The sequence below is a fragment of the Crocodylus porosus genome, unplaced genomic scaffold (genome assembly GCF_001723895.1).
Source record: "Crocodylus porosus isolate Cpor-Errol unplaced genomic scaffold, CroPor_comp1, whole genome shotgun sequence".
In the NCBI taxonomy this organism is placed as follows: Eukaryota; Metazoa; Chordata; order Crocodylia; family Crocodylidae; genus Crocodylus; species Crocodylus porosus.
Genome location: NW_017728911.1, coordinates 15,302,957 through 15,328,066, shown reverse-complemented (window position 1 = coordinate 15,328,066; position 25,110 = coordinate 15,302,957). Strand labels below are relative to the sequence as shown.

At 43.9% G+C, this 25,110-nt stretch overlaps 1 protein-coding gene across 2 annotated transcripts in view; it reads left to right on the top strand.

Annotated features, from left to right (window-relative positions):
• FAM63B (family with sequence similarity 63 member B) overlaps nucleotides 1-23,144 on the top strand; it is a 61,895-nt gene extending 38,751 nt beyond the window's left edge. For both annotated transcript variants that reach the window (XM_019533477.1, XM_019533476.1), the window contains exons 7-9: nucleotides 10,531-10,704; nucleotides 13,833-14,021; nucleotides 20,366-23,144. In XM_019533477.1, coding sequence (XP_019389022.1) covers nucleotides 10,531-10,704; nucleotides 13,833-14,021; nucleotides 20,366-20,503 — 501 coding nt within the window. In that variant the 3' untranslated portion in view covers nucleotides 20,504-23,144. The remainder of the gene's footprint in view (nucleotides 1-10,530; nucleotides 10,705-13,832; nucleotides 14,022-20,365) is intronic.
• The last annotated feature ends 1,966 nt before the right edge of the window (nucleotides 23,145-25,110 follow it).

Genomic DNA, 25,110 nt, shown 5'->3' with positions numbered 1-25,110 from the left:
GCAGATTGGAGATGCGTAAGTGAATGTATCCCATTGAGGAGAGCAGAATGGCAATGTAACATTTATTATTCTACCCATCGCATAAATTCTTTTATTGTTTTCCAGGTCATAAAGTCCTTAAAATAATTTTTATGATGATATTTAAGGTAAAAAAATCAGCTACCTTTTCTTGCATTTGTGAAAAGGGATTATGTACTATTGTACTAATTGGCAAATTTAGTTCTATGCTTACTATATTACAAACGACAATGAAAATACATTAGCATTCCTGAAATTTAGAATAGTAAATTGCATTAATTTATTCTGCAGTGTCTGGTATGCTGCTTTGGAATGCTTGTCATTCATTCATTCCTGTCATGCAGCTAGCATAGGGATCCATCCTACTCTTCTAGAAGGTTTGACTCAAGGACTCCTGTTCCACCCTGTTTATAAATTTGCTCAGAATAGAGCACGCTTGCACAGACATGACTAAAAAAAGAAAAGTGAAATGCAATGAAATAAAACAAATGAAAGGAGAAAAAGGACCATTCCACTAACTTTCAGAATAACACGTCAGACCACATCTGCTTGGTTTATTTCCCTCTGTTGCTCCAAGGACTCAAAATCATAAGCTGATGGTAAATTTGGAGCTTCTTATATTCCAGAAATGTTAGAGCTCAGGATCAGTTAGGAATTCTGATAAACTTTTCCTTGGTTGCATAGACACCCACTGAAAGCATAAAATTTTGCTCTGTCTACTTCTAGCAGCCTTTCTACAAAATATAATTTTTGTTATAAATGAGGGTGCAGAGGGGAGTCTCTTTCTCACCCTCCCTTTAACACCAAGAACAGACAACTACTATAGCAGCTCTTGACAAGTATTCTGTCCCTCACACAACTGAAGACTTGCAATCAATAGAATCATTGCATCGAAATTAGCTAGAAAAGGAGGGTGCAGATTATTTAACCCATGTATTACACAGTGGAACCACTTAGCTTAACCAAGCTCTTGCTCTCAGTCTGTTAGTAACAATAAATCTAATTTGTGTGGTTAGTTGTTCATAATTTAACTTAATTGCAGCCCAATTTCTACAAATACAATACAGGTTTCAACTAATTTTAGCTAAATAGAAAACTAGAAGGGTTTGTAGTATTCCATTAAGATAATTTGGGACAAAGAAAATATCACAAGGCTAATTTTCTGATGGGCAAGTTTCTAATTAAATTTAATTCAAGCAAATTAATGGATTTTTCTTGTAAATTCTCAGCCAATTCATTAAGTTTTTAAAGAATGAGTGCTGTAAATTTGGAGTGAGTAATGCTGTTTTTTGTTAGAAACAAGCAGTTGAGTCCCAGTTTTTTTAATAGAATTTTAATTTGGAGATGCTGCAATCAGTGCCTTCACAGTGGAAATGTTATTTGCCGAAAACGTTTTTGTATTGCTATCGTACTTGGAGTTAGCGTATTGCCAAATCACAACAATGCAGAGATGGCTCTGAGATCTGAAATTTCTTAAGTCACTTTCATTTCTGTGCATTGCAGACATGATACTCAAGGCATTTTAGCATTTTTTTGTATACTTGCAAAGCTTATTATGCAGCATTCACATAAAAGGTTGTGCACCGTTACATGCAGGTAACTATTACTAAAGTAATCAGTCAAGCTTTGAAAAGAAACCTATCATCGGTTGTTAAGATAAACATTTAATTGAGTATTTTGATGCATTCTTTGTAGACATTTGTTTGTATCTTTAAAAATTTGTTCTATAACCTATTTTGTAATCAAAAGATTTTTTTTTCATTATTGCATAAAAAAGTTAGACAAAAATAAAACTGGGCAGTTGCCAGTAGCTGTTAGGTGTTAGCTGATAGCTGCAATCTGTAACATAATGTAAGTGATACCTGTTGCATTTGAGGGATCTTTTTTTTTATCCTTAACCCATGTCCTGTTAATTTAGCTCTTGGTTTTGGTGAGTTTGATTATACAGTAATATTTTTCAACCACTAAAGGTGCAATTCTTTGTTGCCTTTGCCTTCCATTAAACAGACAAAGTACAGAAAAGTATTACCCTTAATCAAGGAAATACAAGACTGTAAAGGGGGGGCTATATAAAATATGCTTATTATGGTGCCAATAGGCCATAAAACCAATGAGTCCAGTCAGAAATTCCCATGGGAGATATGCTAGTGTCACCTTGTTTCTATGGTAATCTGTTACTATCCCACAGACATTCTTTTCAGAGTATGGAGCCAGATTTTGAAAAGTACAGACAGAGCACCACTGGCTGCTAGAATCTGGTTTATTTAGACTCTAGGCATGTTGTTGTAATTTATATCAGCCCAAAAGTGGGGGTGGCACAAAGTTCATGTCACATAAGCCTTTCCTACAACTCCTGAGCACCAGTGGATCAAGCTGATTCTGGTGTGAACTGGGCCTATTATGCTTTTTTTGACAACTCAGTACAATGACTAATACTGCTCCTTAGCTTTGCAAAGCCTCAGTAAAGTAAGAACCACATGGTGTATATTGTCAGTTTTCCTTGCTGGTCCTGGAATCTAATGAAGCTGCTGTAATTTTTCTGACGAGTCGTATAAAACTTCAGGATTATGAATGTTGTACCTGCTGAGTAATCATAATATAAATCTCAACAAAAATGTATTTTCATTCTAGGACATTAGATCTTGTTCGTGATAGGCATTCTTCTGGTAACCTATTTCTCTAATTGTGCTAATATTATTATTATTTTTACTGCATAATTTAAGACATCAAATGGCCAGATGGACTACAACAGTAGTGCTCAACTTCTTGGCCCCATGGGCCAGCTTAGTGGTTTGGGGCTAGATTGGGTACTGGGGCCTGCCACTGCCCCTGTGTGCGGGGATTGGATTCGGAGAGCATGGAATCCCGCACTGTTTGCCAGGACTGGGTCCTGGGGGCCTGGTACTGCCCTGTCCCATCTCCCACACCAGATTGGGCCCTGGGGCCCAGTACTGTTCTTTGCCAGCCCTGCGTGCTGGGATCAGGCGCTAGACCCAATGACACCTATAGGTCCAGAGATTTGGCAGTAGGGGAGCAGTGCCACCATTCCCCTGCTACTAAAGTTGCAGGACCTATGAGGTTTCCTGTGGGCTGGATGACACGGTGCTGCGGGCCAGATCTAGCCCTTGGGCTGAAGGTTGAGTACCCTTGACAACTGAGTTTAATATTTCTTCTTATTTGTTTTATTCCTGTTCTACATCTGGGAACAATACCCAGCAATAAATTGCATGCTACTTCAGCTTACTATAGTTTGTGGGGCTGAGTTAAACAGAAATGTTGCATCCTGACAGTTTGATTTTTTTGAGGTTAGTTCTGAATCTGTCTCTTGAGTTTTGCCTGTTATTGCTAAATGGTTTTAGCTCCATTTTCTGGGTGTATGCTGTCAGATTATAGCTAGAATGCTAGTAAAATGGAGGGAGTAGTGTAATAGTGCTTTTTAAAGAGTTACTTTTATTAAGGTTGTGGCAAATAAGCACAGATCTGTGTCTAGGTCAGTTTGGTCCCTGCCAGTCTTACTTCTCTATGAAATTCCTTCTCTGTAAAAGGGACTTTACCTCCTGCTTACAACCCTTAGGATGGCACCACACGTTTTCATGCTGCGCATCTTGCTAGCTTCAGCAACTAGTGTAAAAAACTGTAATAGTTTCCATCTCTTTTGTCTCTTCAGAAGTTCCTTTTCCCAGTTGCAAATGTCAGGCATTATGTGCTCCATTACATTGTCTTCACTGAGGAAGATATTGCTAGTTGAAACATATACCAAGTCTAGACTTTTCTGTACAGTGGTAAGTCCAAAGTTAGTGTGGCCTAAGAACTGAAGTTACCTGGAGATTGTATTACTATCTCACTTCTGGAGGTAAATCTTCCAAATCATTTTGAGATGTCATACATAAGAGCTGTAAATCCTGAAGCTATTTTTTAATTTGATTTCATCAGTGACCACTGCATTCTAAGAAAAAGTAAATGTTAACACACATAATGGTATCTGTGTGATAAATTGCACCATTGAGTATTTTATTTGCATTCTGGTCACTAATTCATCTCTCCTGGAATTACCATCATTGCAAACTGCCCAGCTGTAAAATAAGCTCCCCCATTTTTATATCTGTGTTGAAACAAGTGGCAAATAACTGAAGAATTTTTCATAGTTTCAAGACTTCACCTTCAGGTAGTTCAAAACTCTTTATGTCCATCATATGCAAGACCATTTACAGCTCTTATATATGACATACCTGGCATATATTTAAAGCAGCTATGATAGAATTCAAAACCTCTTCATATTACCATACTTTGAAAATGCTTCCTAAATATATGAAGCTCCCAAACTTAGCATGGCCAAGTGAAGTTATGATATCATAAATTGGGTTTGTAAAATGTTGAGCTCTGTAATGTGATCAGTATTTTTCTAGACAATTACTTCTTTGAAAAAAAGAATTTCAAACCCTTCATAGCATAAATGTGTATTTCATGTAGCTTCTCAGTTCTGTTGATGGACATCAGTTCCTGGCAAAAATGAAGGAATAATGTGAGCAAATTGGCTACAAATTTATCTAGATGGGACTAAACTCATCTGATAGATGTGGGGAATAGTGTGACTTTTAATTTAATTGTTTGTCTGGCCTCTGTGCACAAAAGACGTCATGCAAGCAATGTTGCATCCATTTTGGCTTCTGAATTCTCAGCTGAGAGAGGACTGTGCTGTTTAGTCTGCTGGCTATCAATATCCATCTCTGATATAGGGAAGATGTCTGTAAAGTTTAGATATTTGAACCCAGATCTCCCAAGTCCCAAAGGCTCTGATATACATTTTTATTTAATTTGGAGAACTTGGGAAATCAGCCTGTGCTTAAATCTCCATCTACAGAATGAAGATAACATCATTTCCTTTCACTCTGCCTTGTTTGGCTGCATCATAAACCTTCTGGGGCAGGACCATTTGTTTCTATGTTTGTTCAGCTTGTAGCACATTGGGTCTGATTTTTGATGGGGTGTTTATATATGGCTCTGATGCGTAAATAGTAAATTAATGGGGGGGCGGGGGGACTGTTTCACTGAAACAAGGCTTTATAACCTGAAGGATAAAATGCTGTTATAATCTTTGCCCAAAGACCACTAGAGAGGTTTTTTAACCTCTACATTCAGCAATAGCTTTCTTTGCAAGGAAGCATGAAACAAAAGAAAAAACAATGCCATCTGTTCCTTGTCTCTACTGGCTACTTTTGTTGGCTTTAAGAAGGAGACTTTATAACTAATAATACAAGACCCAGTGTCACACTTTCCCCCTGTCTTGTCCCTCACCCTGTCTAGGAGGAATGCTTGCTCCAGACCTCCTCAGCCTTTTCTGATTTATCTTTTAGTACCCTCTGAAGCCAGTCCAAGTGTGGCTTTCTAGCTTCTGGGATAGGGAAAAGCCTTGGTTTCTTCTGACTCCAAGACATCCAGCTTTTCGATCCTTGATTTCCACCAGCTATTCGTGGCCTTGCCTTATACAGCTGCCTTCCAGTTTATCTCCTGAAAGAGGCTTTACCTATTTCAAAGAGAATGAACTATTGCCAAATTAGCAAAGCAGGCCACTCTTCTATAATGAAGGCATTTAGTGGGCCAAAGCCCATCCTGCAAGAGATTCTCTGCCCCCTCCAGAGTTAAGTACTTCCTCTGACTCCAGTCCAGCGTTCACAGCCCTGAGTGTCCCAAAGCAAGCTCAGGTATTGTCTCTCCAGTCTTCATAGTTGCACTTGAATAAGTTACTTAAAGAACAGCAAAGCGGCTGGACTCAACAACATATGCATGGAGCAGATAAAACACTCTGGTCCCGCAACCAAGTTATGGGTATTTCGCATTTTTAACAATTGCTCATCAATCCTTAGAATATCTAGATCATGGTAACAAGCCCATGTTATAGCTCCATTAAAACCAGGGAAGGTTGCATCTAGCCCAGAGAACTTTAGGCCATGTCAGTCCTGTGTCATCGTTGTAAGTGTGCCCGTCTCCACTCGATGGTTCGCTCCCGCGCCGCCTTTGCCCGAGCAGCTGACCTTGCTTACCATGGAACCTTGTGTAGACCCCAGAGGATACCTTGATTACCTTCAGGGTGTCCCCCAAACTTGCCTACCATAACTTTGGATGGTCCTTCAGTGAAGGGGGTCCCCTTTGAGGATGCCACCAAAGTTGTCACGCATCCCGGCGGACGTCCGTGGGGTTCGAACCTCCCCTACACCCTGGCCATACGCCATCCTTCGAGACAAGCCTCAGGATCTTCTACGGCCATCCCCTGTTGATGTCTTCCTCGGTCCCTATGCGTCCTTCCTTGCATACAGGTGCCTCAGGCTCTGGCCAGACCTGGAGGGTCCAGTGACATAGCCTTTAGGATTGTCTCTTTCAGTGCCCTGCGCTTTCTATGGCTGATGCCTTTGGTCCTCACCGTGTTCTCACGTGGTTTCTTTCCCGTCTTTGAATGGGGTCCCTGCTACCCAAGCCTGGAATGGAAGGCCCCGTTAACCTGCTCTAAACAGGGAACTAAAATAGATCAGCCCGAAAAAGGAAAACGCAACCGATACCCTCATAAAACTGATACCCACCATAAAAGCCCAAACCCCAGAAACAACCCAACGTGACAAAAATAGAAACTGACAACATGACTACAATGGAAACGAGACAAAGAACAAAAAAGAAGATGAACAACCACGGGGAGAGGCCCATGCCCCCTTAGCCCCTAATGCCCCTAGGCTAGCATGTCCTCTGGGTCGGGGTCCACGCCTGCACCCCAGCCAGGGTCTCTCTCCTCCCCTCCCCTCCAGGATCTGCCTCCACCCTGGACCTGCGGCACCCATCGCCTCTGATAGGACCTCCCACGCCGGCTCTCACTAGCCGCTGCCGGCCTCTCTGCTGGCTCCTTTGATCCCCGCTGGACTTCTCTGAAACGGGGATCCCTCGCATCTCCTGCTGCTGCTGCCAGCCTCCCTGCCGGTTCCTTTGATCCCTGCCGGTCTTCCCCGGCTCAGGGATCCTTCGCAGCTCCTGCTGCTGCCACTGCTGCTGACCTCCTTGCCAGCTCCTTCGATTCCCCGCTGGTCTTCCCCAGCTTGGGGATTTCTTGCAGCAGCTGCTGCTGCTGCTGACTGCAGCGACTGGATGTGCTCTGCCCAGCGGTCCCCCGCCACTCCTCCAGCCCTCAGCATCCCTCTTCCTGTGCTTTTGGGGCTGATTTTTTTTTATCTTCACAAGGTGACGCCTCTTCATGACATCACATGGCCCCAGCTGGAGATAGGTGCAGCTGATAAACCGCTCAGGTGGTTTTCCCCAGCGTACCTCCTCGTTCCTCGGGGCCCCTGCAACAGGTATGTTTTTTTTCTTCTTTTACTTCAGTTTGGGGTCTGCCTCTGAACGAGGTATCCCCCTTGCCTGATCCTGCATCCCTGAGACAGTAAGCTTTATAAACATTTCATTCTCAATCACCTTTTACCTCATATTGAACAATATCTAATACTAGAACAAGCCAGATTTAGACCAGGCAAGTCCTGCACTAGCCAAATACTAAACATCACCCAGCACATACAAGATGGATTTGAGAAAGGGATGGTAATAGGTCCTCTATTTGTAGATCTGTCAGGAGCATGCAACATAGTCAGCCACCAAAACCTGCTTGCCAAAGTCTATAATATGATGCACAACTACCACCTAGTACAGCTTATCCAATCTCTTTTGGAGATTAGATGTTTTTATGTAGAACCATGCAAGAAACAAAGCTGCTGCAGACAATGATGAAATGGTCTCCCACAGGGTAGTATGCTAGCACTGATCATTTTTAACATGCATGTCAATGAACAACCCAAAGAGAGTAATACAAGGAACTTCATATATGCTGCTGATCTACGCATTGCATCACAAGAGAAGGACTTTACCGCTGTTGAGAACAGACCGTGCACTTAACAACCTCTCAGATTACTACGGTAAGAACTAGCTTCATGCCAACCCAACCAAGATGCAGCTCACAGTTTTTCACGTACAACATAGAGAAGCCAAGAGGAAATTAAACATCATCTGGGGTGGAATCCCACTGACTAATCACCTGAACCCTGCGTACTTGGGGGTTACATTGGACTGACCACTAACCTTCAAAGCGCACGTAAAGAAGACTAAAGGGAAAGTCAATGCCCACAACAGCATACTTTGAAAGTTGGTCATCTCAAAGTGGGGAGTGAACCCAACTACATTATAAATCACTGCTATCACCTTGTGTTACTCCACTGCCGAGTATACATATCCAGTATGGGAACAATCAGTTCATGCCAAGAAAAATAAACCCAATGCTATATGACAGCTGTCGTGAAATAACAGCCAACACCAAAGGATAGCCTGTACTTACTGGCTGGCAGTGCACCACCTGATATCAGAAGAAAGGTAGCAAGCCAGACAGAAAGATCACAGCAGATAGAAGACCTCAAGCTTCCACTCTGTGGTCTCACAGAAGTAACTAAATGGCTTAATGTGAAAGAGTTTTTCGTGACTAGTGTTGCACCATTGAACACTATGGTTTACAAGGCACAACTGAGGTTATGGAAGGAAAAATTACATGCAATCAGGTGCTCTGAAATAGATCTGGACCCCAAGGAGGACCTTCCAAAAGGGGCAAATCTAGATTGGCCAACATGGGGATCTCTGAATCACTGGTGCAGGGAAACTGGAAAATCAGAAACAAGCATGATCAAATGGGGCTACTCTAATGACATGAATATATGCGAGTGCAGTGAAGTGCAGACTATGGAGCGCATGCTTGTTTACCAACTCCTTGGTGAGACCTGTATGAAGGAGGACCTTGCTGCAGCAACAGAAAGAGCCGTAGCTTGTGCACAGTTCTGGAAAAAAGTCTAGTTTATGACAAAGACATCTAGAGGAGAAGGAGAAGAAGAAGAATAGTTGCACACCATAAAACTGCTTGGTGGTTTGCTCTCTTCAGACTCTCCATCTCCTGCACTGACACCCTGCTTGTTCAGGCTGCTTTGTCCATTCTGAGACAAGGTTCTTTGGGTAAATGGCAATACCTTTCATTAGACCAACTAAATAGTTGGGGAAAATTGTTCCTTGCAAGCTTTTGGGTACAAACGCCCTTCTTCAAGCATAGGGAGAGTCTGCTGTTGTTTTGTGCTCTCCTGGATGGAATAGAAGCTAATGTGCAAAATACAGGCCTGTGAAAATGCAGATATGTGGCGGTGAGGATTAGAGACCATGGGAGACAATAGGTGTGAACCAGGTGAATGGTGGGGTAGGGAAGAGTGGAATGTAGCTGGTAAAATATAAAGAAGTTACCTGGGATTGTCAGATGGCAAGCAGGTTATAATGTGCCATAAATCCAATATCTATATTTACTTCATAGTTTTTTGTATCCAGTAGATTTATGAAGTGAAGTTTGTAGGCTTGTCTATGAAAGATGTTTTGTAAATTCCCTTTGAGGACCAGAACTGAGAGATTGGAGAGCGCGGTTGTTTGTGAGAAGTGTGCACCCACAGGTAATTGGGTAATTTTTTTTTTGGTATGCGTTGTTGTTTGGTTTCTTCTACATATTTTCCATCAGGGCATTTAGTGCACTGGATGAGATGTATTAAACTTCTGGAGGTGCAGGTGTAAGATCCAGGAATGGTGATGGTTTTGTTGTGGGGTGTCGTTATTGTGGGAGTAGTGGAGATTTTTTTAAGAATTGGGTCTTCTAGTATGGGTTGCAGTTGTTTGAGGACTTTCTGTATAGGTTCCAGGGAAGGATGGTATGTCATAACTAATGGTGTGGAATTTGTGGGTTTTTTTCTTTTTGTACTACAGCAATTCTTCACATTCATTGTGATGCTTTATCTCCCTCAGCTTCCCTGGTTTGGGTGTGGCCTCCAATCCCAGATTGTTAAAAAGTCAAGGAGGCTGTTCAAATCCTTGTAGATAGATGATCTTCTGGTTTCACTGTCTCTTAACCACTTCTCCCCTCCTTCCTCCTCACATGTTAGTCAGGGCAACGAAGGTATGCATCCTTTTTAAATGTATTCATGTAGCATTGTAGACACATTTGAAAAATTGCCTGTGTTCACAAGCTTTGCCATGCATTTTACTATGTGTTTGATCATTCTTAATATTGACAGTAGCTGACAGAGGCCACACCTCTCAAAACCTATTCCTAAAGTGTTGCTGAGACACACAGCATAAGAGATGCATCATCATATATTACATTCATTTTTAAAAGGGAATGGGAACTTCAGTTAATATACCGAGGTTTTTATTCTGTTGTAATGGCTGCTTTATATTGATGCATGTTGCCAACATGCTTTGATAACCAACATTTAATGTGAAAATAGTGCATGATAGAAGTATAACTCAGTTTCATGTCTAAAACTTGGGCATAAATGTGACATTATCAATTGGTTTACTGGATGCAAAAAAAAAAAGTTAGCAGGAATGACAAGTCAGTGATTTGGACTGTAAATCTCCATTTTTATTGGTTTTAAAGATTTTTATCTTGATTGTCCTCCCATGCAGGGTCAGCTTTACCTGCTGGTGACAGACCAGGGGTTTCTTACAGAAGAGAAAGTTGTTTGGGAAAGTTTACACAACGTAGATGGTGATGGGAATTTCTGTGATTCTGAATTTCGCCTTCGGCCTCCATCAGACCCAGAAACTGTATACAGAGGGCAGCAAGATCAAATAGATCAGGTAAATCTATTGTGTATTTCCAGTTGTTTGTGACTTAAATAGCTAAGGGTGTACCAATGATGTCAAAGGAATCATTAAAATTAATTTCAACTGGAGCAGTTGAAACTCAGTAATCTTGGCCCTGAGTGATTTGAAAATCCCATTTAGTATCTTAAAAGCGTAGGTCATCATCAGGGATCCAGGTTTTCCATTTGCTGTGGAAAAACATGGATTTCCCCCCTTTAAAGGTGAAAAACTGCAGGAAACCATGGTTTCCTCTTGTAGGCTGGCAAAGTTCCAGCCTGCAAGAGGCTGCTTGGGGCTACAGGAAGCAGTCAGGCAGGGGGTGCCATATGTAAGGGCAAGGGATGGAGGAAAGGGGCACAGGCCACATGGAGGGGAGCAGGGCACGGGTAGGGGGGGCCACATGTCCCCAGAGATTTCTGTACCCACAGTAGGGCACAGGGCTGCAGTGGGGATGGACCAGCTCTGGAGGAGCTACCTCCATGGCCCAGCAGGCAGGACCTGGCACAGGAGGGAATGCTGCAACGCCATGACCACCAAGCTGAGGTGCCCCCTGCCTGTCTAGCAGGATCACAACTCTGTGCTGCTGCTGCTGCTGCTGCCACTGCCGTGGCTGCACATACTGTGCGGTGTGGTGCTCCCTTCAGCACCAGGCCCCCCCGCTGGGCCGCACTAGTGGCTCGTGCCCAGATCTGGTCCAGTGGGCTGCAGCCACCCGCCATGCTGTGGGAACAGAAATCTTGGGGGGCATATGCCTCCCCTGCTGTATCACCTTGGCTGCTCTGCCTCCTCTGCCATGTCACCTGTGCTCCTTCCACCTTCACCACCCACCCACCCACCCACTCCCTTCCTTCCTCACAAATTGGAGGAGCTGAGGGTTGGAAGTGGTGGGGGGGAGCTGCAGGTTGGGAGTAAGGGGCAGGGAACCAGCAGTATCAGGGCTGCTCAGTGCCACAAAGCATCAGTGGGGGGCAGCCACAGCTGGACCTGCATCCTGGTGAGAGTTGGGTAAGGGAAGCTCTGATTTTTCCATGAGAAAAAAACAGAAATCAAACACCAAAATTTATAAGTATTATCAAATTTATTTCATTATAATGATCAATGCGCTGATAGGCTTCCAAATTGCTTTTAAAATTGTAAATATATCAATAAAACATTGTGTTCAACTGATACCTATATATGTATAGTGACATTTCATTTTGATCATGGAAATAATAGGCCAATATAGCTCCTCAGAATAAGATATACAGTAATGCCCAGTGCAGTCAGTCCCCCTCAGCACCAACTCTTTTTCAAGTCATGCTGAGCCACTACATTGCATGCATTTTGACTTCTTCACTCTCACAGCTGAGCTGTGCCTCTTTTTTCCCCCAATTCTAATTATTCCAGTTTCTTCCCCAGCCTTAAATATCTAACAAACCACCCCAAACATTTCACCCAGAGTCCCTCTTGTCCCCCTCTCTCAGCATGTCGCATACAATTAGTGTGGCCCTGCCCTCCATGAGGTGGAGCCAGACCATGGTGCCCTGCACCTCACCTGCATATACATTTTTTGGACTATCCCAGGACTCATGACAAGAACACCAATCATGAATGTGGACCTAATTAGCATATAGGGATATCTGGAGTACATACACTACTGAGCACTGGTGAACTGTAGAGTCACCATGGCTTGAAATGCCATTGACTCTGCTGAGGCCCACCCCAGTGAACTGTAGGGCAAACCATGAGTCTTTTGGTTTTGGACTAATATCATGACTGGCTTGTGTTCACGCCGACAAATAGATGACCACGGCTCATGGACCTACCTTGGTTCTATGAAACCCGAAACAAGCTTTCCAGCATGTACGGTCTGCAGAATGCAGGCCGCGCAACCGTGATTAACCACAAGAAGATGTCGGAGGCGGTGAGAACCAAAGATGCCATGTCGCTTGTGGACCTGCTCCCAGGTGATGCTCGTCAAGCTGTGTGGGAATGCATCTTCCACAAGGACCTGTGTAAGAATCACAGAGTTCTGAAGTGGCTGGTAGCCCATTAAGCCTCTGCAGTGAGGGCTTGGAGACCTAGAGAGGGTCAGCCAGGGAGACCCAACTGTCCAAGAGCAACCTGGTCAAAGAGCCACAGACTATCGATCACCTTCTGTGGCTCTGCGCTTACACCAAGGAAGTGTGGAGAAAGGTAAAGCAACTCTATGAAGCGGTGACAGTTTGAACAGTTGTCAAGAAAGGTGGCACTGTATGGGCAACTGACCAAACACTAGGGAAGCCCATTGGCCTGTTTCGATCAGTTCATGTCCTGTGCCAGAAGCGCCCTGTGGAAGGCCAAAAAACCTCCTAATGTACAGACACGTGAACCTAGAGGTGGTAGACTGTGTTAAGATGGGTCTGAGTGAATTCCAGTCCTACTACCAGAAATCGGTAACAGAGGATGGTGAGGATGCAGCCATATCCACCTGGCAAAGACACTTGGCACAGGATCTTCCAAGCACCCCCAGTGGAGAAATGGACAATACCAGTAAAGAGGATGACGAGACAACTGGATCTAGAGGCAGCGAGGAGGACAGCAGCAGCGGATTTTCCAGCTGGAGCAACAGTGATAATGGATGAACTAAGACTTGGAACCCAATAACAGGGGTGTGGACTGTGGGACTGTGTTCAGGGTAGGGAGGCTGGCGGGCATTTTGCATAGAAGCGCAGGTCCACGGGTGCATATATTGTAACAGGTTTATGGGTTTTTAAGGCATGGGAAGAAAAGTGTACTAGAAGGGGGGGGTGTAACTTCTAGAAAGAGAGATGTATATATTTCCTCTGTGTGTGTAATTTGTATAAATGTAGTTAGTCTACAAGGTGAAATCTATCTTGCCAACTGCTTGACTTCAAATTAACATGGCTAACTATGTCTTGCTATACAACAGTATTCAGAAATCTTAAAGGAACTGTACGTATTCCTAGCAGAACTTGTTTGTTGATTTGCTTCTGATTTAGTGAGCTCTTTCAAGTGGCTTTGCAACCTAAGAAACCATCCAGCAAGCGTAATGGTTGAATTCTGCAGGTCTTGCTTCAGTGACTTGTATGACTTTCATATACAGCAGAAGAGTATTGACTAATGGTGAGTTCATTTCTTAGGACTATCTGATGGCATTGTCTTTACAACAAGAGCAGCAGAGCCAAGAAATCAATTGGGAAGAAATCCCTGAAGGAATTAGTGATCTTGAGCTAGCCAAGAAACTTCAGGAAGAGGAGGATAGGCGAGCCTCTCAATACTATCAGGAACAAGAACAAGCAGCTGCAGCTGCAGCTGCAGCTCAGGTCCAGGTGAGCATATATACTCCATGGTTACAAAATACAAATATTAGCTTAATTTATTTTGTGCAATTACATTAAGACTTTACTGCTGTCTGAGCTTAGTTCACCAATACTAAATTTCCACTAGCATGAAAGAGAATCTGATTATGCATATCGGTTTCTTTTCATTGCATGTTATATGACTGTTCTGTGGAAAACATCTATACTAACATTGTTCTGCAGTTGCTCCAGTCTGATCTAGGCAGGCAAGATTCTTTGGGTAGATGTGATATTTTTAGGGGTGCACTGATGGAGATTTTGGGGGCCAATACAGATAGCTGATTTTTAAGGAGGCATATTGGCCAATAACAATCTGATTTCCAATGCAGCTGCATGCAGCCGGTAAACCTGTTGTGATGAAGGGGGGAGGGAACGGGCATGGGGGGGGGAGCAGATGAATGCCCCCCACAGTGAGGGAGGGAATGGGGCTGGAGTAGGTGCTGCCTAGGTGGGGTGGGGCACAGGACAGGGCCGTGGCTCATCCAGGGGGCACGGGGAGGGAGGAGGAGCAGCTCCCCAGGAGGACACTGGGGGCAGTGGGGCATGTACCCCTGAATCTGGGTGGGGTGGGCTGGGGCTGGGGGGCCATGTTAGGCTCTTCCCGGCAGTGGGGGCTGGGCCACGCTGTGCTTGGGGCAGCATCACTGTGAGGGGGCTATGGGGGGAGGCTGCAGCCACCCCAAATTTTGCTGTAACCCCCCCCCCCAGTAGTCCCCTTCCAGTGCCACTGCTGTCCACCCCAAACACAGCATGGCTCAGCCCAGCCTCACTCTGGCACTGCCCTGGCCAGATCCAGGGGCACATGCCGGCCCCCCACCTTCCTGTGCTCCCTGAATGAGCCACAGCTCCATCCCGTGCACTGCCCCAGCTGGGGAGGTCCTACCCCAGTTCCACTCCCTCCCTCACTACAGGGAGCATTGATCTGCCCTCCATGCCCCTTCCCGCTTCCACCACAACAGACTTACCAGCTGCACACAGTTCTCCAAACTTCCAGGCCGTGCTAGCCACCCACTATGTGCTATGCTGTGGCTGCATGCACGCCTGGGCATTTATCAGCCAAATTATCGGCCACAACTGGCTGATTTCTGATATAGTCAATTTTCTTTATATTGGTGCCAATCTGATATTGGACTGATGTATTGGTGCACCTCTAATATCTTTTATTAGTCCAACTGAGTAGTTGGAAAAAAGTTCTTTGCAAGCTTTTGGGTGTACAAGCACACTTCTTCAGGCATACAGGGTTTCTGGTGTTCTGAGATCTCCAAAGAATGAAAGAAGCTAAAAGTGTGACAAAATGTCAGTGAGAATGTAAATAGATGGAAATTAGGAAAAACAAACGGTAGGGAAGGGGTGGGAGGGAAGGAAACAAGGAGGAAATAATGCCAAAGATAAGGGAGATTCTACTGTAGTTGAGTTCTCCAAGGTAGAAAAGAGGCAGTCTATGAAAAAGTAAATGGCTGAAAATTAGGAAGACAAAAGGGTAGGAAAGAAGTTGGGGGGGAAGAAAAGTGTAAAAGGTAAGGTCAGGCAAGTACCTGGTGAATCGGATGTCAGGCAGGTTGTAATGTGTCATAAAACCAGTGAATATATTGAGTCCATGACCAATGTCCAGTAGATTTGTGAAGTGCAGTTTGTAGGCCAGGGGCAGGCAATTATTTCAGGCAGAGGGCTGCTTACTCAGTTTTGGCAGGCTGTCAAGGGCCCTGTGGGTAGCCCTGCCCCTTGACAGGTGCCTTACCCCCTGGTCATCATCTTGGGACCAGTGTCCCAATGTCTTTGGTCCCAAGACACTGATCCCATGTCCCAGGGCTAGCACTGGTGGGGCCCAAAGGAGGGCACAGGTTGGTAGGGGTCTGTGAAGCTGGGCTGGGCTGCACCAGCAAGGAGAGGAGGGAGCTGGCTCAGCTCCATAGAAACCCTGCTGGCTGGGACCCTGTGCTCCTGCCACCCTGCTCTGGGCCTCACCAGCACTGGCCCTGGGACACCAGTGCGGGCCCCGTGCTCCCGCTGACTTCCTGCCCACTTGTTCCCAGTGCCCCCCAGCCCTGCGGTACAGGCGGGGGGCAGCGCACAGCCCCAACCCCCTGCTCGCCAGCAGGGAAGAAGCTGGTGCTGAGCACGGGGAAAAGCAGCCCCTTGTCCATCCTGTGGCTGGCAGTCCCTGCTGCGGGTGCTCGAAGCAGGCACAGGCGGCCCCACACAGGCTGCAAGCAGCTGCAGCACAGGGCGCCGACCACAGGGTGACTGAGGGGCTGCTTCTCCCTGCGCTCAGCACCAGCTTGTAACCCGGCCCTGCTGCCAGCCTGGGCTCTGCGCCATCTCCAGGATCACCCGTCAGGGCTGTGCGCAGCAGCTGCGGCCCCCCTGCTTGCTGCGCTGGGCAGTGTTAGCTGCTGCTGCCTGTCCAGAGCTCATGCACTGGGCAGCACAGAGATGGTGGTGGCAAACACTGTCTGGTGTGGCAAGCAGGGGGGTCACAGCTGCTGCCACTATGTTCAGCCCCGACAGGCGAGCCTGGAGCCGCACAGGGCCCAGGCTGGTAGTGGGGCTGGGTTACAAGGTGGTGCTGAGCGCGGGGGGGGGGAAGTGGCCCCTCGCCCACCGCATGCCTAGCGCCCCACACTGCAGTCGTTCGCAGCCCACATGGAGCTGCCTGTGCCTGCTCAGGACAGCCCTGCATGGGCTGCGAGGTGGCTGCAGTAGGGAGCATCAGCCATGGGGCAGGTAAGGGCCGCTTTCCTCCATGGAGCAGGGAAGGAGCCTGGGGAAAAGCTGAGCGTGGGGGGGGGAAAGTGGCCCCTCCCCAACCCCATAGCCAGCACTCCCTGCTGCAGCTGCTCGCAGCCTGTGTGGGGCTGTCCACTTCCCTACTTCCATGCTTGGCTTTTCCCTGGGCCACTTTTCCCCAGGCTCCTTCCCTGCCCGGGGTCCTTCCCTGCCCTCCCTTACCTGCAGTTCTGATGCCGGGCAGCCACATGGTCCCAGGCCAGAAGGCCCAGCTGGGGCTGGGGCCGGGGCCAGGGCCAGGTGGGCCCTGCTGTTGTGAGAGGCCACCGGGTTTCCCCTGGGTCCTACTGCCCTTGGTTCCTGTCATTTTTTTTACAGGAACCAAGGGCAGAGAAATATGAATTTTCAAAAATTTTAGGGTCCTTGCAGCCCAGACAGAATGGCCTTGTGGGCTGGATCCAGCCTACAGGCCATATTTTGCCCACCCCCATCCTAGGCTCATCTACTAAAGGTGTTTTGTAAATTTGCTTTGAGGATTAGAGCTGTACCCTTTGAACCCTGTGCAGCAAGTGATTGATGATTGCATAACAAACTTCAGATAAAATCATCATAAATATGAGAATTCACATGTTAATCCCAGTTTGTCAAGTAAATGAATTAATCCGTGCCACTAATGGCTAGGCTTTTAAAGAATTATTTTACAATACTTTTAAATGGGGACACTAGGATAATTTGGGTTATGGGAAGCTGTATTTAGAAGAAAGTAGTAGCATGCAGTTTTCATTGATGTTCTGGAGAAGAATAGAAAGCTCATCAGGAAATATTTTTGAGATGATAAAACAATCTTATAATTAAATCTGAGAGCCATGTTCTGTGTTTTTCTACTAAGGAGCTTTTAGGTCTTTATTAGTGTTGGTAAATATAACTTTAACCTCTTTTTCCACTCAGAAGTCATGACTGGAAATATTGCTAAATAAAATCTTGCATGTCTCAAAGGGTCACTTAAGCCTGTTTTCAGTTGCATGTGACTTTGTATTAGGACTGTCAATTAATCGCCGTTAATGTGCACGATTAATGCAAGAACCAATTCCGCACATGGTTTTGGAGTCATTGCCCTGCCCTACTACCATCACCACTTCTTCCAGGGTGCCCAGTGAGGCAGCAGCGGCAGTGTAGACGAACTGTAGGGAACCCTGGGCGTGGGCTTTGGACAGCTGCAGCAGAAAGTGGTGGGAGGGGGGTTTCACCCCCATCCAGGGCCCCGAGCAGCCAGGCTGCCAGCACTGGGGATTCATGGAGGGCAGCACTAAGCCATGGCAGGGATGCCTAGCACCCTCGGGCCGTATGGCTTGGGCTCAGGGCAAGTCAGGACTGCCTGGGCCTGCAGCTCCCTGCGCATCCCTGGTTTGGGCCCCCAGGGAGCAGTGGCAACCGTGTCCCCATGCCCTGTTGAGGTAGCTGCTGCCAGCAGTTGGGGGTGGGTTTCCCACAGAGTCCCTGGCCCATGCACCACATGCCCAGCCCTAGTCCCATGCCAACGGAGCCCGAGCCACGCCCAATGCCAGACAGAGCCACTGCTCTCCTCCCTGTGCCTCCCAGGCTCCTGCCAGGACCCGCATGGAGCAACCAAACCCACCAGGTCCCAGTGGGAGCCCAGGTGGTACAAGGAGAGCAGCAGCTCTGCCTTACTTGGGCTCTTTTGGTGCTGGGCTGGGGCCAAGTATGTGGCACAGCGCAACGTGGCATGGGCTGAGGGCTGCGGGAGGTGGCTCCACAGGAATCCCACCCTCTGTCAGGCTAAAGAAGTTTCAGCAGTTGGTGCGTGCTCTTCCTGGATAGAATGAAAAGAGCACACGTCAACTGCTGAAACTTCCTTAGCCTGACGAAGGGTTTTGAACCTGAAAGCTTGCTTAAAAATTGTTCTCCAACTATTTAAGTTGGTCTAATAAAAGATACCAGATTTACCCAAAGAACCTTGTCTGCCTATCTCCTTAAACCAACATGGCTACAACCTACACCTCTAGCTCAAAACAATTCATTAGCTTGTAGGATTGACAGATGACAGAACATTCAAAATTGACTGAAGGTCTTTTAGTTTGAAAGAAAAAAAATATGCTAAAGAAAAACACATTTTATAGAATCATAAAATGGGTTTAGAATAAGATAACTCAAAATGTGATATAATCTGCCCCCTTCACCCTGCCTACTCAAATTAAGATTATCCTATTTCAAATGTGCTTAAACCATCTTGGCCAAAAACTTAACCTTCAGTAATGAAGACTTTACAACATCTCTAGTTGGTATACTTTGGTGTTTAACCACTCTTATAGTTAGAAAGTTCTTCCTATGGTCTAACATGAATTTCCCCTGTAGTTTAAGAACGTTTCTTATTTTGCCCTGTCCCATTTGGACACACAATAATCCATAATCATCCTCTTCATAAAAAGTAGATTTGAAGACTGTTATGAGTCTTCTCTTCTCCAGACTAAGGATCCCCAGTTCTTCCAATCTGTTATCTGTACTGTGTCTTTTTGATCTCTAATCATTTTTATTGCTTTCCAAAACTGAGCACCATAATACAGGGGAGGATTCACCAGTATTCAGTAGAATGGAAGAATTGCATCTGGTGACTGCATTAGATGCCTTTCCTGATTTTTCCCTTTTACCCTAACCCAGAGGTTTTGAAGAAACCTACTGCCCACTTCATTCTGTAGCTCAGAACAAGGCAACACTGCCTCCTTTTTTTTCATGCCTGTCCTTCCAGAACAAGATTTACCCATCCAGGACAATGTTCCAATCATGTGAACCATGCCACTTGTCTGTTATACGAATAATATCATCATTTTGTGTGTGCACTATGATTTCTAATTCTTCCTGATTTATTCCCCACTTTTCTTGTATTAGTATGTAAACATCTCGGGTTGCCATGCTTAATTCCTTTTTACAGCCTTGTTTCCTTTTCTGAAAACTCTGTATTGTTTTCTTGCTCTTGGCCTTTGTCCCTCAGTCATCTTGCTCTTTTATCAATGGGCTTTTGTCTCCATGCCCCACTGACCCTAGTTTGAAGCTATTCTTGTTTGATTAAGGAGCCAAGATGCAACAATATTCTGTCCCCTCTTCATTATTTCAGCATAAATAATTTTGAGGTAATTCATGATAGATGCTTTAAGTACTTAGTGTTGGCCCTTTCACACTGCAGATTTTGTTCTATTTTTAGCCAACTGAGGTATCCACCATGCTGCTGCATAATTTCTAAATATCCAAATATGGGACTTAACGGGAATTTGTACTTTCGCATAAAATTACATAAATCCATTCTTTGTGTTATTTTGCATCAAAATGTCATATTACAGGTAGATGGCAATATAATTTTTTTTCCCTGGGGTGGTTTGGTAAGGGAAATAATTAGGCTTAAAACAGCACAAAATATAGGTCTAAAGCCTGTTTTTGATGGCTGTTTCTTTTCTCATCCTTTCACCAGAGCAACAAATTTAAGTTTATCCGTTTTTGTTTTTTGGCAGGGGGTGGCGGGGGAGGGAAGGTTATTGTTTGCAATACTTGTGATTTTAAACTATCTTTCCTTGTAGCAGGTACAAGGAGCAGCTTCTCCAGCAAGCGGAAGACAATCTGGGAGCAGTGAACGCAAACGAAAAGAACCTCGGGAGAAGGAGAAAGAGAAAGAGAAGGAGAAAGAGAAAGAAAAGAACAGTTGTGTCATTTTGTAACAGGAGATGGATTGTTGCCTGCAGCCAAGTGCACATTGTCGGAAATAAGAATACAAGGAATAAAAAGGAAGATAAACCCGTTACATGCCGCCTGTGCCTGATTATCCCCATGGATTTTGTTCCTGCTTAAGGAGAGGATGGGTGACCACTTCGTTACAATCGTACAGACTTTTGTCAAAGTCCTAGTGCACGCTTGTCGAGATGAAATTCCAAACCACAATCGGATGCGGCTGTGCTTTGAGTCAGTCATGAGAATATTGCACCTTGTAGCTGAACACACATCACAGCAAGTTTTGTGTCATAGTGACATGCATTATTCATAATATCAGTTAGTAAGCTATTTCATCTTTTACTCAACAGAAAGGAAGTAATATGTTTTGTGTCAGATTTCTTCCTGAAGTCTTTACATCAGCACAACAGAATCATGGTTCTTTTCATGGTATGAAATATAACTTAGACTGGGTATTTATGGCACTAGAGCCCAATGAGCTTCCCAGCACACTGCCTCCTCATCATGCCCAGATTCCTCGTGTTCAGGTTCTGGTGTCCCACGTGCATTCTTTTTCCCAGGATTACACTGGTTAGTGCTGTCATTGCACCATCCAGCCAGCTTTACTTTTGCCCTATTAGTAGGTGGTCTGTCAAACGTCTTACTGAAAATTGTGTGTTACAGAAAACCGGAGCATCTATTGATAAGCAAGATAAATCTTCATTATTACTTCTCTTGCAGTTAAAAACTGGGTATTGTAACTCAGAATTTATCAGGGTTGAACAAATGATTTTATAGTTTCTTTTCTTTAGAATTTTCTCTTATAGGTAAACTGGACCAGAGAAGTTGTTACTATTTATTGACCTCTTCATGTGGTAGGTGATATGTGGAAGGAAACTAAAAGTCTATAATAACCCTTCTCCTATGTAGGAATGCAGAATTAAAATAACTAACTTAATATCTGCCTTTTTCCAGAAGTACCTTGAACCTTAAGATGATGTTAACATGTCCACTTGTACATTTAAGCAGGTGTACTGTTCACAATCCTTTTTTTTTAAATCATGCATCTGTAAAAAGCACACTTTTGCTGGGTCAGAGAGAGGTTAAATTGCTCTCTAGGATTGTTTGGAAAGTCTCACAGGTGTAGTATCACTTTGTTTTTTAAATCACTAATCTAAAGTTTTGGGAAATGTCTGTAGAAATAACCAGATTTTCTAATTTATGGGAACCAAATAAACACATTGCATCTCGCAGAATTTATAGGATACAGAAACAAAATATTTGCTGAATTTTATTATGAGGAAACCACAAATCCTCCATTTCAATAGGGAAAGTCAGTAATGATTACTTTATTGCTGATCCTTTTTGATAAACTTTATATTTAGCAATTTGTAGATACTTTGAAAAGGGCTGCTTGTGCTGGAAAAGTCCTGATTTGCACACTAAGTCTGGGTAAGTGCATTCTCATCATTGAGTCTGGAACCGCTTAAAGCAGCCAGCTGGAACATGACATTCCTATTTTTGGATGTAAGATGTCTGTCGGGTGCAATTTTTAAAAAGTCTTGATTTTGAAACATAGATTTATGGGTAAAGAACTGCTCTAAAGTTTTTTCAAACAGCGTTGCCATCATGATCAGAACCAGTCATCACACAAATCTGTTGCATACTAAAATAAAAAAAAGTAGACTGATATAAAGTAAGATTATTTATTACAATAACTGTGGACAGTCTGGATTACTTTTTTCCTCAGCTTTTTCTTTCTATCCATTTGTTACACTTTGTTACTACATTCTTTTTATTATACTGAAGTGATGAATGGTTAAAGAAGGTCTTTGTTGGACATTAAATCTCAGATACAGAAACTTCTTGGCAATTAGATAGAACTATACTTGGTTATTAATACCTAGCTAAAATAACAATCTGTGTCAAACAGTTAACTTCATTTCTTTTGCTGAAATGAAACATTTCTTTATATAAATTGATATTAATATTAGGATGAACATAAGCTTAATAGATCTGCTTTTCTTTACACTGAATGGAAGATATCAACGTTGTATTATATTGGAGCAACAAAGGCACCAAACTAGAATGTTGTTTAAAAAGCAATGTGTTAGTGAAGGGATTTTTCCCATACTTGTGTATATCCATTTATTTATTGCCCTTGACAAATAAATGTGTCAACTTTAAGCTTTGTTAATTAATTATTTCTGGTAACAATACTGCCATTTTGCATTCCCAACTAAAATTAATTTGCATTACAGCTGTCAAGTTTAGTAAACCATAGTTAATTGATATATGGGATAATTACCAGTTTTCCATCTTTCCCATAGTATCAACTCCTGTTTATTGGAAGAGTCACTATTGTTTGCATTCCCTTTGGAGTGGTGAATTAACTGGAGTTTACTGTAAATAATTTTGTAAACTAAAGTCACAAAATAATTAACTGTATTTACTAGTAGTACCAGAAAAGTTTGTGTAGCACCTCCACTCCATGTCCCACTGACTCTCCTGAAACATAATGTAGATGGTAATATTGTCATATTTGGTAACAGTGGAAGAAAACAAATGACATAAGAATGTCTGTTTAAAAAATAAGTTTTCTAGAGAATTCGGTTTCTCCTCAATAAAGATTTTATCAATTTCAGAACTATTCAGGTTTGATAGTGTTGAATGTGTTTATTAAGTAAATGAAAGCTACAGTTCTGAAAAAGATTAAATATTAAGGCTTTTACTTCTAGGATGCTGGTTTGCTTTCAGCCGAATTTAGGAGTGACCTAAATCGTAGAATCACAGGAGAAATAAGACTGAAAGATCATCTAGTCCAGCACCCTGCTCAAGGGAGGGGTCTTCCTTGTCTAAACCATCTCAGACAAATATTTGTCTAACCTACACTTAACTTCCAGTGATGGACAGTCCATGACCTTCCTAGGTAATCTGTTCAATTCTTAACTACCCTCATCATTAAAACACGTTTTTAATATCTAGTCTAAATCTCCCTCGTTGTAATTTAAGATCTTTTCATTCTGTACGGTGTAGACATTCAGAACAATTGTCACTATCTCTTTATAGTAACTTTTTTGTATTTGAAGCCTGCTATCAAATCTACTCAGTCTTCTCTAAATAATCCCACTTCTTCTGATCTGTCCTTTTTATGTCATGTGTCCAGATCTCCAGGTGAATTGCAGTGAGATTCATCTTCAGAGATGAGAAGAAATCTTGGCAGCTTTGAGGTGAGGGTTTGTTAGTTTGAGTTCTGTGGCCTGGGTTTTCTTGCCATCTTGCAGTATTGTTTTGGGCCGTGATGTTCAGATTCAGCATCTGAGAACAACTGTTAACAAGACAAAGGCTCTATCCCAGATGGAAAGCCTAAGGAAGCAAGAAACCTAGAATCATAGAAAATTAGAGTTGGAAGGGACCTCAGGGGGCCATCTAGTCCAACCCCCTGCTCAAAGCAGGACCATCCCTAACTAGATCATCCAAGCCAAGGCTTTATCTAGCCAGATCTTAACCTCCAAGGATGGAGAGTCCTCTACCTGTTTGGGTAACCTATTCCAGTGTTTTACTACCCTCATAGTGAGAAAATTCTTCCTAATATCTAACCTAAACCTCCCTTGCTGCAACTTGGGACCGTTGCTTCTTGTTCTGTCATCTGCTACCACTGAAAACAGTCTAGCTCCAGCCTCTTTTGAATTCCCCTTTGGTGGTTGAAGGCTGTTATTTAGTCTAGAGAAGAGACTGAGGGGGGATTTAATAAGTCCAGTTCCCTCAGCCTCTCCTCAGAAGTCATGTGCCCCAGCCCCAAAACCATTTTTGTTGCCCTCCCCTAGACTCTCTCCCACATCCACATCCTTTCTGTAGTGGGGGGCCCAAAACTGAGCACAGTACTCCAGACTTCCCTTGACTTGCTGGCAACACTCCTACCAAAGGAGCCCAGTATGCTGTTAGCCTTCTTGGCAACAAGGGCACACTGCTGGCTCGTATTCAGCCTATTGTTCACTGTAACCACCAGGCCCAATCCTTCAATTGTCTAGGTCACTCTGAATCCTAGCCCTACCCTCCAGCGTATCTACTACTCCCCCCGCAGCTTATTGTCATCTGCAGACTTGCTAAGGATGCACTCTACGCTATCCTCCAGGTAGCTGATGACTTGCTTCTCTTTTTCCAAGCAGAAAATCCACTCAGATGCCAGGCAGTTTCTAGTATTAAATTAGTTTGGTGGCCTTAATTTAATTTCCTAGAGTGAATTCCTACATCACAACTCCTGCCCCCTTCAAAATTGATATATGTTTAGCTTTAATAAATCCAAAGATTGAATGGACACTTAAATGGAACTGCTCTGACCTGTAATGGTGGGTCTTGTAATTAATGTTAAGATGTATTTGTGAAAACTGACACTTACACTTCTGACTACTTTACTGTATCTGCTCTCTCTTTCAGTGCTATTAATCTGACCTCTTTCTACAGCATTGTAATTTCAAATAATTTTAATATTTGGTTATTTTCTTTCTAATCCATCTGTTAAAATAGTTGTCTTATGTAAACATTTCTTGTCCTAAATATACCATTTAGTTCTCTTTCTCTCTGTCAACCTAAAGTGTATTAAGCTATCTTGAGAAGA